The sequence below is a fragment of the Rhipicephalus microplus genome, chromosome 8 (genome assembly GCF_043290135.1).
Source record: "Rhipicephalus microplus isolate Deutch F79 chromosome 8, USDA_Rmic, whole genome shotgun sequence".
In the NCBI taxonomy this organism is placed as follows: Eukaryota; Metazoa; Arthropoda; class Arachnida; order Ixodida; family Ixodidae; genus Rhipicephalus; species Rhipicephalus microplus.
In genome coordinates, this window is record NC_134707.1 from 133,983,373 (window position 1) to 134,000,929 (window position 17,557).

At 42.4% G+C, this 17,557-nt stretch overlaps 1 protein-coding gene across 1 annotated transcript in view; it reads left to right on the forward strand.

Moving 5' to 3' along the window:
- Positions 1-17,557, forward strand: part of nau (myogenic-determination protein nautilus) — a 226,640-nt gene that overhangs the window by 106,615 nt on the left and 102,468 nt on the right. The window contains exon 4 of the mRNA XM_075870747.1: positions 13,770-13,845. Within this exon, the coding sequence (XP_075726862.1) occupies positions 13,770-13,845 (76 nt within the window). The remainder of the gene's footprint in view (positions 1-13,769; positions 13,846-17,557) is intronic.

The window sequence follows — 17,557 nt, forward strand, 5'->3', positions numbered from 1 at the left end:
GAAGAGTCTCCCTGGTTGTTTTCCTCGTTACTAGCTATCCTGCACCCCGAAGGGCTCGCTTGCCCCCCAAAAAAGCTACTGCGCGTCCTGCAAGTCGCCAACCCACCTCATGACCTAGCCGCCCATCGAAGTGAATTCTGACTCGCTGAAAACCCCCCCACCTATGCACCTCTCTGTTTACTTCCACCACCTCAAAGCCTTTCTCTCGACTCATCCACCATATCTCTTGGTTTGCGTTGACCACCGCTCTTTGCAGGTTGCTGTCACGCACCGGTACCTCCGGTATCGTGCATATCACTACCTGTACCTTAGTAGAAGTGGCGCGCATGTCATGGAGGCCTTTCGCCAGTGTGGCTGCTAGTCCTGCTGCATCTCCATTTAGGACATCGTTTAAACCGCCTGAAATTATCACTAGGTTTCGTCTATCAGCTGTCGTTTTGAGCTTTGCGCTCGCTTGCCTCATGACTGCTTCCAGCTTGCGTCCTGGGAACGCCCCTACTGCCACCCTCTTGTCACCTCTTACCCTCTCTTTGATGGCTTCTGTGCATCGATTTAAATTTGAGTCCCCGGCGAATATCACATGCTGCGACTTTTCAGCTGGAGCGTTCTGCATCTGGGGGCTACTTGCACCTGTGACGCCGGCTGCTTTGTTCCCTCCCTGCCCCACCACTACCTCGCTGAAGCTGGGTCTTGCGACAGTTGAACCAGCTAAACCTGTTTTTTCCAAACTTGCTTGCTTTTCCTTCTCCACTGTTCTGGTTGCCGGTTCCCTACTGTTCTCTCGGTAGGTCGCTTCTTTGTTCAGCTTCGCTAGCGCTTCCTCGGCAGACTTCAGTCTTTCTCCCATTGCCCTCGTTTTCTCTTGCTCTGTCGCCAACTCAGTCTCGAGCTTGGCGATTTTCATCAGCAGTTCACTCTGGGCAACCATCATTTTCTCCATTTTTTCCTCGACCTCACATTGCCTACACTTCGCGTCAGCCTCTTCTCCATCCGCTTCTACGCTTGGGTCCACTTTCAAACCCACTCCACATCCTGAACACTTTACAGTCTTTTTAACCATGTCTTTTTGACACCAATTGTCCCTATACTCGATAATTACTAAACTCGATTCCTGTGCTACGAGAAAAAAAGAATCTAAGCTCTACTGCAAAACTTTGCGTGTTCAATGTACGCGCACCTCCCCCATGGGGTGGCAAAAAAAACCAACAAAAAATTCAAACACACCCACCCGCACTAACTAATAAATACCTGGTGACTGGCCCCCGAAAAGCCGTACCATAAAATAAGTGTTACGAAGATTTCAACCGCTGCCTTATAATTATAAAGACAAGCTCAAAACATGCAAAAACACTTATCTGCGCAGTCGCTCCGGAGCGCTCAAAAAACACGTTCATCCACCTTGACAGCCCGAACAGAACTCCAGAGAGACGGTACCGCCATCTAGTGAACACTGCAAGAACTAAACTAGAGGTGGCTGCATACAGGCTACAGGGGACGCACAGCCCACGCCCTAAGGAGCTTCGTCCATAAAAGAAAGCACGTGGCCGTGCGCGCCTGTGTCAGAGGCGATAAGGTGTAGAACGCAAGGCGATGGGTTGGTCTTAGCAAAGCGTTGGAAACACTCCCCGTTCCGTGCAAGCGTTGCATGATAAGCGCAGCGTGATAAGCGCTACGGTCCTGAAAATTACCTATGTATGCGTTTTCTAGTAAGAGATGCATATGCAAAATATATGCGTGTTGTTATGGTGCCCCAGGCATGCGCAATAAATGCTTTTTAATTGACAATTGCACAAGCATAAACGCTCAACCATGAGCAACATTGGTGGTCGCTGCGGATGGGGTCGGCCGCTTCAAGTACCCGATGCCGGTAATAGTGGGCAACAGACAAATGTACAGACAGACAGACAGACAGACAGACAGACAGAGAGACAGACAGACAGACAGACAGACCAAAGTTTTTGCGTCGAAGGTCCCCAAGAAGGACTATCATCTTTAAAAATGAACTTTCCCTTACGGTGTCTTGGCGTCTTTCCGTCATGACGATTTAAGGCGCCTCCTATAGGCGCGTCGAAGCGAAAACAGTGCAAGACGCGTCATAGTAACATGACAGGTGAGTGGTACATTTTTGCGGCGTATATACGGTCACTCATTCTTCCTGTTTTGAATAGTCTGCTGCGTGCGTGCGCCCATTGAATGCGGGGAAACGTGTACAGAAAAAAACATTCTTCCTTCTGGCTTTGCATCGTGAACATTACGAGTGACTGTTACAGTTTCACCGATCCTGAAGAGAATGGTGCTGTTCTCCCTCCCAAAAAGAAGTAGTTGCGTACAGACCTGTCTCGTTCTGATCTCATAACAGCTTTCACCCGGGCCATCTCTCCAACGATAAATGGCGCAAGAGAAACGGAGTATTTGTGGACAACGACGCTAATGGCGGGCTAGTTATTTGCATTCGAAATGTTGATGAGGATAATAATATGGTGGTATAAAGATAGTCTTATTATGCCGGGCTTAGTAAGTTTTAGCCTAGACATAAATAACTCCCGTTGCCTCTTTTTATTCATGAGCATGCTCGAAGCATCAGCATGCGTTGACTAGTCAGAATATATCAATATTCTGCTTTTACTAATATTTTGGCTATATCTGAGAATCATATGAGGATTCAAGATTAAGTTGGTGCAGCCAAACATCTGTCAAATATTTCATATAGTTGGTGGTAAGGTGAACTTTTACGCATTCCAGTTCCCTACCTACTATACATACCAGTTACCTGGTATGTATAGCAAGTCTGGGTGCTTCAAAGCAAATGTTGAAAGTTTCGTGGCCGTAACAAAATGTTGAGTATGGTCGAACAATACAGGACGTGCTTAGTTTCACCACCCACGTGAAACGGAAACAGTAAACCCGTGAGCGAAACAAAATCAGCAATTTTATGACGTTTTTCATGCGTGACCATGTTTTATATGACAGTTTTTTGTTACAATACTGTAAGGAAATACGAATTATTACAGGAAGGATAGGAACAAACAATGGAGTGAAATCTGGCACTGTGAAAGAGAATACTTTATAAGAGGAGAAATTCACACTGAAGCAATATTAATAACCAACAGAAATACAGCTCCACTTTCTTTCCAAAGAAGAAAAGCTTTACATGCCACTGAAAAGTTTTGCACCAAGACCATTCTTTTCAGCAATTCATCTAACACAAATAATTATTAATACACATATACTCCCAAGTAATACGAAAAAAGATACTACAGTGATTGATGTGACGAGAATTCCTCGCAAGTGTGGGCATGTATATAACGAGAAGCCTAAAATATATGTACCACTTCACAGCTGACGAAGAAATGAGAAGAAGCCAGTTTTTCTGCTGATATTTCGTGTCCCCTTGTTAACAGGTGTGCTGCAATATTCGGTTTGTCTATGATAGCAGTAGGTAAACCTTCCTGGCTATTTGAAACATGGTCCATTTGATTGATTTTGTCTTGTTAGTGGGGTTCTAGAATTATATTTATCTATTCCAGACCTAGGCATACGATCGTCTTGCAAGCTTAAATATTACGCTTGAGCTGACGGCTGACAGCTTATTTTTCAAAACCCATGTTTTCGCTGCGCTGTGTTATTTTCAGTAGAGGGCGTCTCTGAAATGTCCACACCGTGGTATGTAACATGTCTGTCTGTTTGTTCTCCTTGCCATAGGCGCTGCATGCTATTAATTTTTAAGAGATATATTTCATTTGATAATGTGCGAGTGGAACTATCAAAGTTGATCTTCATATCTCGCTCGTAGCATCAATAAAATATTATACTCAAGAGACCCACCAAGCAGGATTTGATCACTTGCACGTTTTAGAGAGATGGGGAGCACACATTCATTGTCAAATAATGTCATTCGCATGACTTGCAATATCATTCTCATATAGTAAAAACGAATTGAGTCCCAGGTCCGAGCCTTGAGAACCCCTGAACTGATTCATTGATAACTAAGCAATTGAACCTGATCCGTGTTCAGAAATACGTTTCACGCTAGAAAAAATTGAGATCACACTTCAGCAAGTCACGATGAAGGATTCGTCACTCAAGAGAATGTGTCTAAGCAGTGGAAAAACTAGATTGAAAAAAGAAGTCTTGGGAGCTCGTCCTTTGAAAAAGTTCACAAAACGAAAATAAAATAACAATACTTAATGTGACACCGAATTCGAGAAATATGAGGTAGAGATGTGAATAAGAAACACGGCGCTAACTTGTGATCCGATGTTTTTTAATCTCATCCCTGAATCTTTTTTTCTGCTAGAACTTTTTTTCGCGATACCAACCACAATACGTACTAGCCTAACCTACCACTTTAACTGTTAATCATGGAGTTTAGAAATATCACCTGTTTTAGATAAAAAGTGCAAAGTAATGAAACGTTGTACAGAAGTGCTACGCATCTCCAATTAACGCAGTATTGTTCTGAGCCATATCAACAGAGCCCGTGAAAATATTTTTTTTTTCATCTGCCGAGCTCAGCAATTAACCGAAATCGCTCAACAAACTCCTTAAATTATGGCTCTAGAAAAACATTTTCAAAACAAAAGTCGTAGCGTTTATCCAAAGATAACTAAATTTTCATCTACGTTAAGTAAAGTGCACGGATTAAGTTTTTTTCAGCCTTTATTAAAAATGCGCGAATTTAAAAAAAAACGTCATGATTCACGTGACTTCCGTCTATCGCCCGGCGTTTTTAGAGCCCTCAAATGTAAGTTCAAAAAGTTATCCACTTGTGCTAACGCACAAAGATCACTTGAACAGACTATCAGTGACTAGCAGACGTTAAGTGATGTTAGGATACCAGCGTCAACAGAAAAGAAAAAAAAATCTTCGACGAAAAAGCAGCCGCCAAACGCGGATGCGATACGAGACCTAAAGCAGCATTCGACGCAAAGCCGCCATATTTTTTCTTTTGACGGAAGAATAGCGGTGACATAGTTATGACAGATTGATATAACAAGCATGAAGAAAGTGATTCCAGGGGAACTCTTTTTAAAGGCACCTTTTTTATCGTCTTACGTGGGAGTGCTCTTCTAGGTACCTGCAAGCAATTCGGCACGATTTGCTGTGGTTACAAAAGCTCATTGCGTGAACTTTGTCTTCATTTAGAATATTATGTTTGTATCTACTCAGCTGATGGATATCATCAGCGCAATACGTAGAACAGAATGATTACAAAAGCTTTCATTTATAGCTAACTCTTAAATAATGTGAACGCAAAGAAGGAGATTAGCCTGTTGGAGTTTGTGGAGTCCAAAGTGCCTTCATTGAGCCTTAGCCTTTAACTAGACTTCATAACGATGCTCAAACATCCCTCTATCAGCACCTATGCACAACCTACAGCGAATCAGCCCACTTTCTGTCGTGTTTAACCACCTTCCTGGATTAATTCAGTGACCCACAAGCGCTATTTCAGATTTCAGTCTTTCTTTCCAGCGTTGTCGTCGCTTCAGTGTATGCACGGTCTTTATAGCAATACCATACAGAAAAATTATAATGGATTAAAGTCTGCAGGCCTAGTGGGCAAGTCTACAAGTCAAAGACGGCTGATCCCTCTCTCAAAAAATTCTCGTTCTAGCCAAGTTCGAGTTCACCCACAACCACAGCTCTGTGGTCTTGCTAACACCAGATATTCCAAAGGTGCCCTAAGGAAGGCTGCAGTGAAGGCAATCAGGGGACCGTTTGTTATTTCTCTGACGTTGCGTTCTCTGGTGAGGGTCACGTCAAAAAAGCCGCCCGCATCTTCTCACGGGGGGAACTCGAGTAAATGCGTCACAGAATGGTGAGGGTATCGCGAATGCGAGGGTATCGCGTGAAGTGAGGGTATCGCTTGAATGGTTAAGGAACGCTCGATTGTTATTTCGTCTTTGTTATTCCTATTTATTGAATGAAGAAGAAGCGTTGCCGTGAAGGAGCGGTGGAACGCTGATGTTGGATTGTGCCCCACTACTCGTTAGATGTACTCTTTTTTTCATTGCGTCTACGGCCTTGACTGAATCCGAACGCGTGATGCAGTGCCTACATGTACGGGGTGGCCAGTGAACAGTTGTGAAGTGCGAGCAGTCAGTTTTTTACAAGCAGACGCTGCCTGCGCCGGCCTTGTGAGGCGAAAGAGGGGTAGTTGACACGAGGCGCAAGCGTGCATAGGAGACGGAAGACGCGAGCATGCGCAGTGGGGGAGTTCACGGCGTTGCCGATGCTGGATCCGCGACATCGTGCGACTAACGAATGCTGCACATTTAAAGTACCGTACCAGTAATTTCGCTTTCGTAAATGGCACACCAAACAGTGAAATACCACTGCACCTTTTGTCATGACTGAAACAGCGATTGGGAAACTGTGGTGCTCCAGTAATCGCCGTTGTGATCGATGACTTGGGCAATGCGTGAAAAGTGGGATTCGTTATGTTATTCAGGAAGCTGGAGTTATCTTCTGCAAGTATCAATATGCAGCTGCAGAACTCAATACGCGTTAGATGTCTTTCAGCTGCTGATGCAGGCGAACATGATAAGGGTGAAGTGCTTCGTTATTAAGTATACGCCAAACACTACTGCTCAAAATGCCAGTTTCCGCACTCACGTAACGCACGCTTGCATCGGGGATGGGCTGCCATAAAAGCAAGAGTGTCTGTCGTCAGAGACCTATTGACATCTTTTCTGTGCTAACCGGCTTTCTGAACGTGATGGTCACCTTGAGAATCTCATATTTTCGCACTAATGTCGAACGGTTTACGCGAATGCTAAGGTGCCGGCTGCAAAATATTCCTGCCACTTCTCTTCTGCTTTTGCTTGCTCGGCCGAGGGTAAGACTTATAGCCCCACATTCTTCATAAGTAATAGCCATGGTTGCAGAGCCTGATTGTCCCTTGTCGAAGCGTGCCGAAAAAATAACCTCGCACCGCATATTACCGTCAAGCTTTTTATTTTCTTCCTTCATCAAAATATCGCCCTCACTTCATTCGTCGTGTTTTTAATTACACCCCCCCACCCAAAAGAACGCCAATGATGCGCCAAAAGCTACCTCCGGCGTCGTGTCGCAATCGCACGTAAAGACCACTTTTTGTTTTTTTTTGTTTTTAGTAATACCGTTGTACCATCACCCAATGTCCATCCTAGTCAGCGATTGCCTGTTAAAACGACTTTCGTGTGTGGGCAGTCTTTGACAATTCCTTGAGCTCACGTTTGAGGCCATATACAACGGCACGCCGTAGGTGGCAAGTACGTGGTATCTTTTTTTTTATTTCGCGAAATTTTGACAAACGCCATAAAAATATGCAGCACAGTTATCTTATGACATATTGAAAACTTCATTCATTCTGGGTACCAGCTAGAAGATTTGTAAAGAAAATTTTTCTCTAATATCACTAATTAAAAAGCTGATGCAAAAAATTTTGTGGATTACCGAGCTCGGCAATTTAGAAAAAGAAAGGCATTGTAACGTGCTCTATATGGCTGATAACAATATTACACTAGTTCTAAACGAGTAGCGCCTGTGTTAAATTTTTTATTGCTTGGTGCTTTTGAGCACCAAGCAATAATGATACAATTAGTGATAGTTAATGATACAAATAATGATACCATGATACAGGGTGAAACACCCTGTATCAATAGTCCAAAAATGGACGTCTTTGGCATTCCTACATAAAATGAAGTCATGTTTGCTGATGCCCATGCTTTATCATCGTTTCTTTATTATAAATGAATTCAGTGTCGTATATCATGCTGCATAGCAATGTCAGCAACCTTCATTTCTAATAGTTAAGCTAAAACTACCCCGAATGCTTGAAAGCGACTTGGTTTTTTTCACCTATGACATCTTCACAAAAAGTTATTGATAATGCTAATAAACGTGAACCACCTAAACATCCCGATCTCTGGGATCACAGGCTGAATAAGCATACACAGCGTGTTACCACTGCAGGTCACATCTTGGACTATCTACCTATCACTTCAGGTGTTTCCCCAGAGTGGTGTCTTGGATCTGTTCCTTTTTTTTATATATTAGTGACACCAACACTGTCGTTCTACATGAAGTATAAATAACGCCATTCACAAACTACTGTGTTCTGTTCCATACAATTAAGTCTGGGTAAAATTAGAGAGTACAATATTTGAGCTTGAATAACATAACTGGGATGGGGGAGAGATATAGATGTAATTAACGGCAAAACTGACTTTTTTCACGTATTGCATGAAGATATCTCCTTCGATTACATGTAAAAAATGAAATCTTTTCAATTAAAAACTATTAAAAATTATAAATACCACGGCTTAACATTCAGTTACAAACTATTGGAACATTCACATTCACATTGGAGTGGGCAAGGTGGCAGCGCGTCTGCAATTATGCGCTACAAGCCTTTTCTGTTTCTTATACAGATCCTGACCCTTGGTTGGATCACGCATGCGTCAACAGAGCACCATATCTGCTCATTTTTTGACCTCAGCCATGGTAATCATCGCATTGACAGCGCCGTAAAGATGAACGAAAATTCCTGCTGTTTTACGGAGCCACCTTCACTGGAAACGCCCATCCTAATTGCTGACTTCCATGTCACCTTCCGGGAAGCGTCATCGACGGAGAACCTTATAAATTCGCCGGCTTGGTCCTGCAGCTCCAGTGGGCAAGGTGGCAGCGCGTCCGCAACTATGCGCTACAAGCCTTTTCTGGTTTTTATACAGATCCTGACCCTTGGTTGGATCACGCATGCGTCAACGGAGGGCCATATCTGCTCAATGTTTGACCTCAGCCATGGTAATCATCGCATGGACAGCGCCGTAAAGATGAACGAAAATTCCTGCTGTTTTACGGAGCCACCTTCACTGGAACCGCCCATCCTACCGGCTGACTTCCACGTCACCTTCCGGGGAGCGTCATCGACGGAGAACCTTATAAATTTGCCGGCTTGGTCCTGCAGCTCCAGTGGGCAAGGTGGCAGCGCGTCTGCAACTGTGCGCTACAAACATTTTCTGTTTCTTTTACAGGTTAGTTATTTACCTGGAGATAAATCATTTAAAAGTATTATTGTTTTTTTCTCGTGCTGCTACCTTGCCCACAATGTCTAGAGCGTATTGTTGAGATTTGCCTGCACTTACTGGATTTATTATCCCTCTGTGGTGACGTTGAGTCGAATCCTGGACCCAAGGGATCTCGTGAGTCTGTGCGTGGCAAAGAATCATCATCAGAAAACTTAAGTGATCGCAGCCTACTTCTAGAGGTACTCGCGGGCCAAAAAGAGTTGATGAAGCGAATGGACAAAATTTGACAGTTCGCAGAAAGACATAACAAACACGTTAGCTCTATTTAAAGATCGACTAGAATCATTGGAATGCGGTTTAGAAAATCTATCAGTATGCCAAACCAAGGTTGCTGCTGTTGAGTTGCACGTAAGCACGATGAAAAGCGCCATTACTTCCATAGCAGAAAAAGTAGATGACCTTGAAAATCGAAGTCGGAGGAACAACATAATCATTCATGGTGTCTCTGAACCTCAAGATGAAACACTGCCATCGCTTACTTCACGCATAACTGATGACTTCTTTAAGGGCAAGTTAGACTTACCAGTAACCGGAATCGAAGGATGCCATCGGCTTGGCTCAAAGCGACCTAATAAAACATGACCTGTAATTGTCAAATTAATAGATTATCACGAAAAACTGGAAATTTTGAGGAACTGTGTGAAACTTAATAACTCGGGCTTTTGTGTAACTGAGGACTTTTCACAAAAGGTGCGTCAGGCCAGGAAGAATCTATGGGACAGCACAGTTGTAAACAGGGAACGAAATGAACGTGTTAAACTACTCTTCGATAAGGTGTCTGTGAATGGAAAGCTGTTCGTTTGGGACGAGGCCAAGAATGATATGGTTGCCCTTCCCAGGTACGTGCCGAAGTGACAGGAAAGCCCGCGTTCATTGAAACTGTTAAATGTGAATTGCCGTAGCATTCTTAACGAAGAGCTCGATCTTGAACACCTTATAGCACTTCATGATCCCGACGTAGTCGCACTCACAGAAACATGGCTTCATGACGGTGTCTATGACAGCGAAATCGCGCCTTCGGGGTTCAACGTGTACAGAAGGGATCGTGTTTCCAGAGGGGGCGGAGTTGCGTTGCTGGTTAAAAATATTTACAGGATAGCACGCATGCCTGATGCGCCTGGCGTTGAGGCTTTATTTTGTACGCTTATTGATAGATCAGAAAGCCTTGTTATTGGAGTTGTGTATAGGCCCCCTGCCTCAATCCCTGAAGTTTTAGAACTATTACAGCTATATATTTCGTCTAAAACAAATCAAACTACCAAGCTTATTTTATGTGGAGACTTCAACCTTCCAGGCATCAACTGGTCTTCGTTTAGCGCAGGAAGTTCTGATCCCATTACAATGAAGCGCTTATTGACATTGTCTTCCGTTTTGATTTAACGCAACTAGTTAGTGATTGCACTCGTGTGCAAGATAACGGTAAATCTATTCTTGATCTTGTCTTTGTGAATGGTAATATTTCCGGAAAAATTGACTGCGAAGTGGTTACAGGTATTTCAGATCACATGGCAGTCTTGATTGAGCTTCACTCGCTGAAGTACAAAAATGATGTTAATTACACACGTGTGCCAGTATTTCATTTTTCCGACGATGCATCCATCATAGACAGACTGGAGATAGCCTACGATGAACTTTGCGAAAGTGTTAATCTGGGTTTGAGTGATGTTAACGCTCTGTGATTAAAGTATAAGAACACTGCGCATGCGTGCATACAGCCTTTTATTCCTTTCAAGAAAAAGAAGGTACATATGTCGAAACCCTGGATTACACGAGATATAATTCACATTAAGAGAAAAAAAATATACATCTTCGGAAATCACTAAAAAAGCACACGAGTATCACAACACGTTCTCTGATCCGTGATCTGTCTCGACAACTAAAAGATAAGATGAAGATCGAACAACGCAGTTTTTACGATGTAAAGTTAACTCACATGATGGAGGAATCAACGTCTCATTTTTGGCATTTTATAAGGTCAAACTCTTCCAATAGAGACACGTTTGTTATAAATAACGTTTGCACATCAGATGAAACAGAAATAGCCAATGCATTTAACGAACACTTCGCATCTGTTTTTACTTGTGATGACAAAACCACCCCCACTTTTAGCAAGTTTAAAGACCCGCCTCCCATTGAAAATCTGGAAGTCACAGAAGCTGGCGTATTTGAATTATTACTGAATTTGAATTTAAGAAAATCTTGTGGCCCATATGACTTACCAAATGCCATTTTAAAGAGATATGCTGAATGGTCGTCAAAATTTTTGACAATTAATTTTAATGAATTGTTATCCAGAGGTGTCCTGCCTGAGGATTGGAAATTCTCTAAAATTAAGCCTTTATTCAAACATGGAGATAAACAGTTGCTTTGTAATTATCGCCCAATAGCTTTGACTTGCACATGCTGCAAGTTATTGGAACACATAATACATAAACACATTTCCTGCTTTTTGGAGTCGCACTCAGTACTTTCACCAGCTCAGCATGGTTTTAGGCGTGGGTTTTCCACAGTAACACAATTGGTTGAAATTGTCCATGACTTCGCACTAGCTATGAATAACCAGTCACAGATAGATGCTGTTTTTTTAGACTTCGCGAAGGCCTTCGACAAAATCTCTCATTCCAGACTACTTATGGAACTTTGGGCAGTATTAAAAAACCTACAGCTTTGTCAATGGATGCAAACATACCTGGGATCTCGTAAACAGTATGTTGTTTTTAATGAACATTTCTCACAAAAGCTGCCTGTAGATTCGGGTGTCCTTCAGGGATCAGTTTTAGGACTGTTATTGTTACCTCTTTTTATAAATGACATGGTGGATGACTGTGGCGTTAAAATAAGACTATATGCAGACGATTGTGTTTTGTATAGTGAGATAAATTCAACTTCGGATCAAAATGCCCTGAATTTTGAATTAGATAAAGTGATGCGTAGGTGCAGGACGTGGCAGATGGCTGTAAATTACGACAAATGCGCTGTAATGACCATAAGTAACAAGAAAAATCCTCTCTTATATACATATACAGTTGATCGTAAATCATTAAATCGTGTCATTGAGTTCAAATACCTAGGTCTTATTATAACTGATAGCATTCACTGGGATAGTCATATCACAGCTACTTCTAATAAGGCATTGTCTAAACTTCATTTTTTAAGGAGGTCTCTCAAGAGGGCATCTACCATCTGTTAGCTCGCCACTTTCAAAGCATTATTCTTGCCAATTTTAGAATATGCAAATATTATTTGGGACTCGTTTACACAGACGAACACACGTAAGTTGGATAGAATTCAGAGTAAGGCTGTACGATTTATTTTTAACAGTTACGGTCCATCATCTATTACTCAGTTACCTCGCCAAGCAGACTCAAAAAGCATTACAGTTAGAAATAAAATCGCTCGCCTAAAGTTCGTGTTTAAAATTGTCAAGGGTAAGTTACAGAGCCGAACGTGTGACTACATTTCTTTTTCCAGCGGTTATTCTACAAGGCTACGACATCCATACTAATTAGTGCCATTTAAATGCAAGAACAATGTTTTTAAATATTCTTTTTTTCGCCGAACTGTAACAGAATGGAATGAACTCGATAAAAATGTAGTAACGGTAGTTGACTGTGATACATTTCAGGCTATCCTTCAATTGTAGCCCTGATGTATTTTGTATTATGAAAGGCTTGTCTGCATTTTCAGTTGAATTTTGTATTGTCTGAATTTGTTGTATTTGTTAAGAAACCTTGTTATATGTTTTGTACCACCCTGCTAGAGCCCCTATCATTGGGGTTAGCAGTATTGGAAATAAATAATAATAATAAAACACATGCTCTGAAGCATTCCGCAAAGTACCTTATGAGTGACACAAACTTCCTCTTCAACGTGAAATTATTCACCTTTCTAAATGACATCCGCCCAAAAGTACAATGTGGCAGTGACCCATAGGATCCGTATACTATAGTCAGTATCAACCAACTTGAGAGAATAAAACAAAATTAGTCTGTTTTATTTATTCTAAGTACAAATCTTTGATACCCCGTCGCAATGCTGGCTGAAGACTTAAAGACATTACTTTTACTTAACTATGCAGACAAAAGCATCGCTCGGATTATATACATAAAATATTTAACGATAGATTGACCCTCAGCCCTACATTTATGTAAGCCTTCTTTCCGGAAGGCAAACACGGTATTATGGCTCCGATGTGCTATTAACTATACATGCTAGTATATGCTCATACAAGTTTACATTTTTCCTTGGACCATTCAGAATCTAATTCTCTGCCCCTCATTGTAGAACCTAAGATGGTCTTGTTGATATATACCTTACTGCAATATGTTATGTGCATTCTCTTGTAATAATGTGGCGTTCGTTTGACTTTGTATATGTATACGAGTGTTTGTAGAAGATTTCCTTATACCTATATACGTGTAATGTTACGGGCAAATATGTGTGCTTCTTCTGCAAGGTCCACAATGTAGTATGTAGTAGTTACTAAATAAAAAAAATTAAAACTAACAAAAAATAAGCATGCGTAAGTGTATTGTCTGGACTGAGTATCTTTGTATAGGCACGATTGAAAACTCATGCTCTTCTAAAGCTCTTCTAAATTTCTTATGCATCATTTGTATCGACTATACAATCTTGACTTGCATATCCTTTGATACGTTTTCACGCAATTTGCATATTATTGTGCTTCTTTTACAGTCGCATGAAGGCGGCACGCCTAGCTGGAAGCCATTAGCAGAACGCGTTCACCACAACCCGCTGAGCATCGATGCTGGTGAGCTTTGTGCAAATATTTGTTACATGAACACCTCTAATCGCAAAATGTGAGTGTTTAAGCGGTATGTGGTATATTGACCATAGGTGTGCAAAACATGTCTCGCTCATTCAGGCTAGCTTATAAAATATTGTTTGCGCTTACGGCTTATTTCAATTCCGGCTCACGAAAACTTTCTTTAACCGGACTCGCTTGGACTCAAATTATCCAAAAAAAGCCATTCTATCGCACTCGCTCAGAGAATCGCGGATTGACCAAAGTCAGAGTAAGTTCATGTGGGTCGGCTCACGAGCCTATTAGCCCATAGAACTAGCTTTCTCGGTCCTGGTTTCAATGCACTTTAACACCGATCTCTCACGTAATCAGTAGTCTTCTTGGCGTCTTTTGCTATAGTACCTTCGAATACATGCTATAAGTGTTTGCGAACCAGAGAGGGCATTTTTTGAAAGAGATGATGACATAAGGTATGCCTCCGTGGAAGACTCGGCAGATATAGAGAAAAAAGGCTGTTCACGTGCCTTCTTACGTAATTAGCGCATCTGGTCAACAGAAATTGAAATGTTGTGTGAAAGGCACTGCTTTCGAATACGTGCCAATAAAGTGGAATGTAAGCGTAATTATAAACATTTCGCCCAAAATATGTTTGGCTAGGTGAAGATTTAGGAGATTTAAGGGCTCCAGTGAAGCTTGTAGTGAGCGCTACGTGATTGATTGGGTTCCATCCTCAAGGGTTGACTGCGTTGGGCGTAGAAGAATCTTCCCGTCTTCGCACATGAGGCTTTAAGTGAAGAGCCACTCTAGGGCGAAAGAATATGTCTCAGCACGAACGAACTGTATCGCCTGCTAGAGTATTGCCTCAAGGGAACATACTTCTGTGTCAACAGGAACTTATAAACAAAAAGCCAGCAGGACCACAATAGGGGTGGTGATCTCCGATACAGCTGCAAACCTCACAATGTGGAACATGGAAGACATGACACTACTCCCCTTTATGTACAGACTGAAAGTCTTTTTGAGGTACGTGGACGATAGATTCTGTGTCATAAAGATGTCAGCCGTAAGCAGCTTCATATATCTGAACTCCGGCGACCAGGTGATAGAGTTGGCGGTGGAGCTAAAGCGAAACGAGACGTTACCTTTCTCGATATTACAGTCGCACATCATGGCAAACGCATTACCTTCTCGGTGTGCAGGAAGCCAACATACGACGGCAATATTTCGCATTTCGCGTCCTGTCATCTGACTGCCAACAATGTTTTGGTGTTTTCGATGCCTCTTTCACGTGCAACAAATATAAACACATATTAAGCAGAAAAAAAGAGAGAGATTCATCACCGGGCCACTTAGGAATGGAGACACGGAAGCATTACTCAATCAAGCGTCACGTCATGTCTCGAAAGGACCACGACTGAACCGTGGAAAGGCTTCTAAAAGAAACACATTACGCGACTTTCCTCCCTTCGTGGTCGCCCCATCACGTACAGCAGAATCTAAGAAGCCAGCCCAGCGCATCATCATCTCATATGTGACGGGCTTCAGTAAAGAACTCTCGAGCATTCTCTGAAAAGCTGAGGTTTTCGTCATTCACAAGCCGCCGTCGACGCCTATCCGCTTGCTACCACGGCCAAAGGATCGGCTTTTTGAAAAGCAACTCCAAGCCGTAGTCTACAAGGAGTTGTGTCCGGAGTATCCAGCCAGGTACATAAGTGAGAGCAAGTGTTTCTCAAAAAGAACATGCCAACATAGCGACGTCAGCACTACGGAAGTGCAACGCAACGCCCTTGAAGAGCACTGTGAGAACAGTGCCCCGCAAGAACGCTGCGGTTGACGGCGCTTCTGTTCAAAATATAGAGATGTATCTCAGAAAGACGCTTTTTCTTGAGTCCTGGCCGAATCAGAACACAAGTGCAAGTGTGAACCGGTCCCTATAAGGAAATGCTTCCAGTATATGTTGACGGCCTCCGTAACGTTAGGAAAAGGGCAAGCCAGAATCGTGATGGAAAAACATAGGAATAATCTTCCTTGACCAACACAGTATCGATGTGAATCCAGGTGAGGCTGATAGTAATGCTGAAGATGAGTAGATAGGGCCATCTGTCGGCAAAGAAAACTGGCACTTACGCAGACCCACTCACTAGTTATATTTTGTGCGTTCCACTCACTCGGGCTCGGAAAATAACCTAAACTCACTCACACGAAACAATTCCTAAAGCTGGTTGTCTAGCACTCATACTCACAAAAACATTACTCACCCAGAATCAATCATACTCAAATTGCCAGGTCAATTTTTGTCTGAGAGAGTCGACACACGATTGAGTTCACTGAAATAGGCTGGCGACCCACGCCAGATTTTTTTTTTCATATAGAGTTTGCAAAGCAGCATCACTTGCGGCCAGTTCGCCAGGGAAAAGAAGAGCGTCCCGTTGCTTATGGTGGGCACGAGCTAGTGAGAATACGTATATTTGTTTTAGTATTAAGCCACAGGAGCGATCAAACAGACGGCTGTATCAAGATACCAGCGTATTTAACTTCACGGCGAAATTTTTAGGCCTAAAATACAGCGCAAACGCAAAGTTAAGACACAAAGTAAAAAATAAATAAAAAAACGTTGTACACAAGCGCTGACAATTGACTGCTTTATAATTTCACACCCGAATGCATAAACAAGCCCGAGCCAGCCTCCCCGCACATCAGCGCACAACAATAGCTCTAAAGTAAAAAGATATCACAAGGATGATAGCGTATCAGACACGGGAAGACAAGAAGCTGTAATTTTAGCCTCACGATTATTTACCTCCGATTCGACGCCAGCAGGCAGGGCGGGCCATGGCCTTACGTGCCGCTGCCACTTCCTTGGGTCCCCAATTTCAAATCACTTCAGTCCTCTACGGCGTTGAAATGCGCGCCTCGCACTTGAAATTTCACATATAAGACGTCGTCGCCCACGCTTGCACGCTTATCTATTTAATGAAAGTTCTTTAGCTCCTGCACTCGACTGTGAAGTCTGCGATAAAGCAGTGGCCAAGTCTTTGAAAGGAACAAATAAATACCTAGAAAAGCCAAAGCAAGGACTAGCTTAAGTAACAACTGTGGAACTTTGCACTGGTCGTGTGCATACCAGTGCGTTCGTTTCGTGTGTCTTTCCTTCGCTGTCAGCAGAACACAATAGGTTGTTTAGATTCTTGCTGTTCCTCTAGTGACATTCCAATTTCCCGCTATCGTATTCATTGCGTCAACCTTGAGGCGAAACTGTGACTTTTGTATGCTGTCAATTTTACCTCTGATGGCACAGCCATAAACTCTGCCAGAGACTTTTTTTCTATGGTATCAAGTGTGTGTTTTTCTTTACTTCATCATCCTTTTTACATGCACATTTTAACAATATTTCTAATCGTTGGTGAGAAAAATTATTAAAAATTTGAAAGGTTTGTTTACAAGCGTCCATGTGATGCGCGAAGAAACTACATATATGGAATGTTTGTGTCACAAAAAATTTTATTTGTAAGTAGTACCTTGCGTGCCATCTTCACTATCCCCGTCTTTGCCTTCTTTATGGTTTCAATATGTCACTGTACAAACCAACCTGGACCCAGCATTTAAATGAACACTACCTGATCTAGTGGAAGAACAAGTATATGAATCTCGGGCATGTCATACAAGAAGAAATAAAAATAGTCAGCAGCCATGGCGAGCTAAGAAAATAGAACAGCCA